Source organism: Alosa sapidissima, chromosome 19, assembly GCF_018492685.1.
Source record: "Alosa sapidissima isolate fAloSap1 chromosome 19, fAloSap1.pri, whole genome shotgun sequence".
NCBI classification, from domain to species: domain Eukaryota; kingdom Metazoa; phylum Chordata; class Actinopteri; order Clupeiformes; family Clupeidae; genus Alosa; species Alosa sapidissima.
Window position 1 is genome coordinate 30,071,652 of NC_055975.1, and position 7,500 is coordinate 30,079,151.

At 47.5% G+C, this 7,500-nt stretch overlaps 1 protein-coding gene across 1 annotated transcript in view; it reads left to right on the plus strand.

The window, feature by feature from the left end:
• Positions 1-7,500, plus strand: part of atp1a2a (ATPase Na+/K+ transporting subunit alpha 2a) — a 55,272-nt gene that overhangs the window by 20,940 nt on the left and 26,832 nt on the right. The window contains exons 12-14 of the mRNA XM_042072993.1: positions 2,245-2,324; positions 3,082-3,191; positions 6,056-6,231. Coding sequence (XP_041928927.1) covers positions 2,245-2,324; positions 3,082-3,191; positions 6,056-6,231 — 366 coding nt within the window. The remainder of the gene's footprint in view (positions 1-2,244; positions 2,325-3,081; positions 3,192-6,055; positions 6,232-7,500) is intronic.

Sequence of the window (7,500 nt, forward strand, 5' to 3'; positions counted from 1 at the left end):
ATCATAACCACATCATTACATTATCGCAATTAATAAGTCATCATAATCATCATCGTCAGCATGGCATGTCACACATAGCCTGCTCCACTGAGTTCTTATCATGTAGCCGCAAGGCTCCACCACCTGCCCACTGTCCCTCTGTATGCTTGCTTACATCCTTGTTCAAACTCAACGAACTTCAACATGTTGTTGACATATGCTAGCCTATCTGCAATATTGTATTTTTGAAGCTTCTACATTGGTGTTACCTTTGCACTACTATTGTCACTACCGGCATCCGCCGCAATTTCGTGTAGGCAACTTTGATTAACTTTTGATGGCTCACAAAATCCTGGCTCTGGGCCAAAATGCGAGGGGTGGGCCTGACGTGAGCTGAGATGTAACCAGTGGGCCGCTGATTGTCCTTTCTTTGGGCCGATCGTTGGCCAAAATGATTAAATTATATATATATATATAGCCTGTTCTATCGGCCCAAAAGGTGCGTCGACCCACCGGGAAAATGCCCGGTATGCCAGATGGCCAGTCCGCCCATGTATGTATTTATTTATTATTATATCTGCAGCACCAGCTGATTTTAACTCTGTTGAAGAGGATATATTTAGAACTTGTCATTATTTCAATAAATTTGACAATTTTAAGCTTGACCTACCACTTTCTTAGAGCGATGAGGGACAGGTGGGGCTCGAGAATGCCCCCTTGATCAGTGGGGAATGAAAGAAAAAGTTTGAGAACCACTGATCTAGTTTGTTAACTACCACAGTCACGAGTTGGGTCGCGATAGTCTGTCATTTTTAAAAAGTGGGTCCCCAGAAAAAAAGTTTGAGAACCACTGCACTACATACACACGCTACACACACACACACACACACATACACACACACTACATACACACACTACACACACACACTACACACACACACACACAGAGACACACACACACACACTGCACACACACACACACTACATACACACACTACACACACACACTACACACACACACACACACACACACACACACACACACACACACACACTACACACAACAACAACCCCAAAGTAGCCGAGATCCCCTTCAACTCCACCAACAAGTACCAGGTACAGGTACACATACACACACACACACACACACACACACTACATACACACACTACACACACACACACACACACACACACACTACATACACACACTACACACACACACTACACACACACACACACTACACTCACACACTACACACACACACTACACACACACATACACACACACACTACACTCACACACTACACACACACACACTACACACACACACGCACACACACACACATACACACACACTACACACACACACAGACTACACACACACACACACACACACTACACACACAGACTAAACACACACTACACACACACACACACACTACACACACAGACTACACACACATACACACACACTACACACACACACACACTACACACACACACACACACACAGACTACACACACACACACACTACACACACAGACTACACACACACTACACACACACACACACACACACACACACAATGCTCTGTCATCAAGCTTTGTTTGTAAGGGATCTGTAAAAGTTCCTAGGGTCTACTTTTGGTAGTCTGGCCACGGCCACCTATAACTCCTCTCAGGGAGATACTAGTCTGGAACATCATCGTGTGTGTGTGTGTGTGTGTGTGTGCTACATATGCTAAGCTCATTTGGACCGTTTCCATGTTGCTACATTGTCATTAATATTCATTATATAATCTCTCTCTCCCTTTCTTCCTGTCTTCCTCTCCTTCTCTCTTCCCCCTTCTCTTCCTATGTTATTCTTTGTCTCTCTCCCTCTCTTGTCATTTCCTCCTGTCTCTTTTTTTCCACTCTCCCTCCTTTTCTCCCTCCCTCCTCCTCTATTTCTCCCCTTCTCTCTCTCCCTCCTCCTCTATTTCTCCCCTTCTCTCTCTCCCTCCTCCTCTTTCTCTCCCTCCTCTCTCTCCTTCTCTCTCTCCCTCCTTCTCTCCCTCCCTCCTTCTCCTCTCTCTCTCTCCCCTTCTCTCTCTCCACCTTCTCTCTTCACCCCTTCTCTCTCTCCCTCCCTCCTCTTCTCTCTCTCCCCTTCCCTCTCTCATCCTCTCTCTCTCCTCCTTCTCTCCCTCTCCTCCTCTCTCTCTCCTCCTCTCTCTCTCTCTCTCCTCCTTCTCTCTCCCTCCTCCTGTCCTCCTCCAATAGCTCTCTATTCATGAACCTGAGGAAAGTCCCAACACCAACCTGCTCATCATGAAGGGAGCACCTGAGAGAATCTTGGACAGGTACCTACACCAATCAATCAATCAATCAATCAATCAATCAATCAATCAAACAGTCAATCAATCAATCAAGCAATGTGTTTGATGATCAATGTGGTGTTCTGTGATTTATGTGTTGTTTGGTGGTGATCGATGTGGCTGGTGGTTGATGTGGAGTTTGGTGATCAATGTCGTGTTTTGTTAACGATGTGGGGTTTGGTGATCGATGTCGTGTTTTGTTAACGATGTGGGGTTTGGTGATCGATGTGGCTGGTGTGATTGATGCGGCTGGTGATTGATGTGGCTGGTGATTGATGTGGGGTTTGGTGATCGATGTGGCTGGTGTGATTGATGTGGCTGGTGTGATTGATGCGGCTGGTGATTGATGTGGCTGGTGATTGATGTGGCTGGTGATTGATGCGGCTGGTGTGATTGATGTGGCTGGTGATTGATGCGGCTGGTGATTGATGTGGCTGGTGTGATTGATGCGGCTGGTGATTGATGCGGCTGGTGTGATTGATGCGGCTGGTGATTGATGTGGCTGGTGTGATTGATGCGGCTGGTGATTGATGTGGCTGCTGATTGATGCGGCTGGTGTGATTGATGTGGCTGGTGTGATTGATGTGGCTGGTGATTGATGCGGCTGGTGTGATTGATGCGGCTGGTGATTGATGTGGCTGGTGATTGATGCGGCTGGTGTGATTGATGTGGCTGGTGATTGATGTGGCTGGTAATTGATGTGGCTGGTAATTGATGTGATCTTTTACGATTGGTCTGTTAGATGCAGTACTATCATGATCCAGGGGCAGGAGCTGGCCATGGACGACGACTGGAAAGACGCCTTCCAGAATGCCTACATGGAGCTGGGGGGCCTGGGGGAGAGGGTGCTGGGTGAGGAGGGGCAAGGGCGCAGGAAGGGGGGTGCTGAGGGTGCTGCAGCACCCCCTGCTGGCAGGAGATAGATTTTTTTTTTAAATATATATTTTTAAATAATTACTAATTCGCTGTCTGACATTATTTATATTTTTGTATGTGAAATGATGAGTCAAATAGCAAAAAAGGATTATGAATAGGTTTGAATATAGGCTACTAAAAATTAACAGTTATAGAGATCAACGTGAACGTGAGTCAGTTACTGTAAGAACCGTAGCGTGGTTTCATCTATGTGATAGCGATCAAGTGTGTAGGCCTACCGCCTACGGTTGATATAGGCCTACATATTCTATGCGATTTACACGTTCAAAAAAACCATGGATAAGCTGAAAGAAACTTTACTTGTGTTTTACAGTTTTGCAAAAATAATAAATGCATAGCTAGTGAAATCATTCACTATCCTAGTCGCTAAGATAGAAATGATTAGGACACATACTTGCTGTGGAGATGACACACTTTAGGTTATTCAGAAATTATTTGTGAGATCATTGCAGCCTGATTATTATCCTATATTTAAAGCCTAACATTTCTGGTGTGGTTTTGACGATCAGAAAAGTAATTTTCCTTAGCTATACTGAAATAGTCAGTCGGCTAACGATGTGAAGTGCGCTTCTGTGGGGTTAGGGTGGCAGTGGACTCGGAGTGCTGTCGCGGAACATTGGAATTTGTGGCTGCCCAGGACTTTTCTAAAACTTCTCGCTATCACCCGCACACTGCACTAAAATGACGTATTTAGCAGTCAAAATCCTAAACATGTCCGGGGGGGGGGGGGGGCGGGGGGATCGTCGGACATCCATTATTTTTGTTATTCAGCACCCCTGGTCAAAAATAGGTTCCCGCTCGCCTGAGGGGGGGGGGGGGGTTAGAGGGGGTGCTGTGTCAGGAGGGGGGAGTGAGAGGCATAGATATATATAGAATGGCTAGATGTCTCGTCCACGCTGCTTGCTAATGGAGGTTGTCGTCCGCACCTCGTGGCCATCTTGCCACAGTCAGCTCGCTAACTCATAACATTGTGTTTCAATGGTGCACTGTAATGACAGGTAGTGTCATTGTTACTGCCTTTAGTAGAAGAAGAGCCATCAGGTACCACAGAGCCCACCAGATAGCTTGTCTGTGACAAGATGGCCGCCGGTGATGCCATTGGAGACTCCGCCATAAGACATCTAGCCATTCTATATATATCTATGGTAAGGAGGGGGTGCTGTGTAAGGAGGGGGAGGGGGGGGGTAAGGAGGGGGGAGGGGGGGGTAAGAGGGGTGCTGTGTTAGGAGGGGGAGGGGGGGGTAAGGAGGGGGGAGGGGGTGCTGTGTAAGGAGGGGGAGTGGGGGGTAAGGAGGGGGGAGGGGGGGGTAAGAGGGGGGAGGGGGGGGTAAGAGGGGTGCTGTGTTAGGAGGGGGGAGTGGGGGGTAGGGTGCGGGGTGGTGGTTAAGGAGAAGGGGCAGCTACCCATTTTTTGAGCGGTATGCCACAACAAATTGGCGCCCCCCCCCCCCAAAAAAAAAAAAAAACGCAAACAAGTAAAGTATTAGTGTAAATTATTATTTTTAAAGAAATTCTACCAATTTGAACTTAACCGAAGTATTGTTAAATGGTGCATTGTCACTTTAAGTGAGTCTAAACGGTTCTCATAACGTCCTTTTGCCAGCTGTTGTTCACAAAGGATAAGGCTGATCCAACTCTAGCCTTTGTTTGCCACATTGACAGCACAATATTAAGCTATTAATATTAGGATTGTTAGGAAATGGAAACATGTAATGAGTTGTTGCTAGCGTGACATTTCTGTTTACAGTTTGCCATTAAAAGTTCAGTATGAGCATGGTAGCCACCTAGCTATATCTTAATGGAATAGGTTATGTTTCAATCGGCATTATGCTTAACTAACGCTAGTTAGTCTGGTAACATGAATAACATGAACATGAAACATGTGCCTCCAAGCACAGTAGACTTTACACTTTAAATCCTACCTGTTGCTTTTCACCATCCAATTATGTAACTATTGTCGCATCCCTTAACATGCCATCTCATTTTCTCTTCCTTTTTCTATTTTTAGCCCCCGATCCATCTTTTTCAATAGACTAAAAATCACTACAAGTAGGCCTACCTGCTCACGGCGCCCCCACTCCCTCTTCTATGTCAGAATTCTATGATGGAATCTTATGAGATAGGGCGCCTACTCTAGCCTGTTAGTCCTCTAAAATGTAATTGAGAAATTGCAGAAATGATTTAGAAACATACAACAGTAGCTACATATAGAATATACAAATATATTATTATTTTTATTTTTATTATTACCATCGCCCCCACTGTGCTGCGGCCCTATGCGCCACATATAACTTTTTGCGCCACTGAGGAGGGGTAAATGATTCTAAGTAGGAGGGTTCTGGATAAGTTCCGATCTGATCTCACACTCCTTTCTGACTCCAGACTGACTGACTCTTGGAATCTTTTCCCCATCTCTCCTCTCCTCCCTTTTTCCCATCTCTCCTCCCTCGTTCTTTCTTCCCCTTGTCTCTCTCCCCTTCCTTCTTTTCTCTCTCCTCCTTCCCCCTCTGCCCTCCCTCCCCCTCTCCATCTACTCCCTTTCTCCTCTCCTCCTTCTCTCTCCCTCCCCTGCTCCTCCCTCCCTCTCTCTTCTCTCCTCCCTCGTTCTTTCTTCCCCTTCTCTCTCTCCTCCTTCCCCCTCTGCCCTCCCTCCCCCTCTCCATCTACTCCCTTTCTACTCTCCTCCTTTTCTCCTCTCCTCCCTCTCTCTCCCTCCCCTGCTCCTCCCTCCCTCTCTCTTCTCTCCTCCCTCCCTCCCTCTCTCTCTCTCTCTCTCTCAGGTTTCTGCCACCTCTCTCTCCCTGAGTCCCAGTTCCCGCGAGGTTTCACGTTTGACTGTGACAAGGTGAACTTCCCCACTGAGCGCCTCTGCTTCCTGGGCCTGATGTCCATGATCGACCCGCCGCGCGCAGCAGTGCCCGACGCTGTGGGCAAGTGCCGCTCCGCCGGAATCAAGGTGCCGCCAGCAACCACGCCAGCGTATGCCTGTCTGTCTCTCTCTTGCTGTCTGTCTCTCAGCTCACGCCTGCGCATGCCTGTCTGTCTCTCAGCTCACGCCAGCACATGCCTGTCTGTCTCTCTCTTGCTGTCTGTCTCTCAGCTCACGCCTGCGCATGCCTGTCTGTCTCTCAGCTCACGCCAGCACACGCCTGTCTGTCTCTCTCTTGCTGTCTGTCTCTCAGCTCACGCCAGCACATGCCTGTCTGTCTCTCAGCTCACGCCAGCGCATGCCTGTCTGTCTCTCTCTTGCTGTCTGTCTCTCAGCTCACGCCAGCACATGCCTGTCTGTCTCTCTCTTGCTGTCTGTCTCTCAGCTCACGCCAGCACATGCCTGTCTGTCTCTCTGTCACTCCCCGATGTGAGTCGCTACCGGATGTGAGTCGCGCATGCGTCACTTTGCTACTTTGCGACTAGTGCTGTTAGCCACAGAATAATAACATTAGCCTACACAGCAGTAATGTATTATTTAGCGTAAGGCATCACATTTTCACGGCATGATCTCTAATGTCAGTTCTAGATTAGAGGCTGAAGTAGCCTGCTAGCGAGAGACTTCTGTAATATCAATAAAAATTGACCTACATAATGAAGTTTGTTCACTGCTGGCAAGTAAGCAAGTAGCTGCTAGGCTAAGTAAGCAATCAAGCACAACAAAGGCTGTCACTTGAATGGCGTTTCCTAACGTTAGCAATCAAACAATCTTAGATAGTTAAAACGTTTTTTAAATAGAAAAGTGAATTATTTTATAGATTTCAGTCGGATCCCTTGGCGTTATGCCGTAAAACCTCTCAATCTGAGCATGCGTGACTCACATCGGGTAACGACTCACATCGGGGAGTGACACTCTCTCTTGCTGTCTGTCTCTCAGCTCACGCCAGCACATGCCTGTCTGTCTCTCTCTTGCTGTCTGTCTGTCTGCTCACGCCAGCACATGCCTGTCTGTCTGTTTCTCTTGCTGTCTGTCTACTGGTTTTATATTCTGTCTCTGTTGCCCGAATTGTCTGTCCGTTGGTGTGTGTGTGTGCCTGTCTGTCTGTTGGTGTGTGTGTGTGTGCCTGTCTGTCTGGCTGTGTTTGTGTCTATCTATGTGTGTGTGTGTGTGTGTGTGTATGTCTGTCTGTGACTTTCTGTCTGTTAGCCAGACTGTCTGTCTGTCGCCCTGGATGCATGTATTCTCCTTCTCTGTCTGTCGGTCTGTCTGTCTGTCTGCCTGTCTCATTCTCTGTCT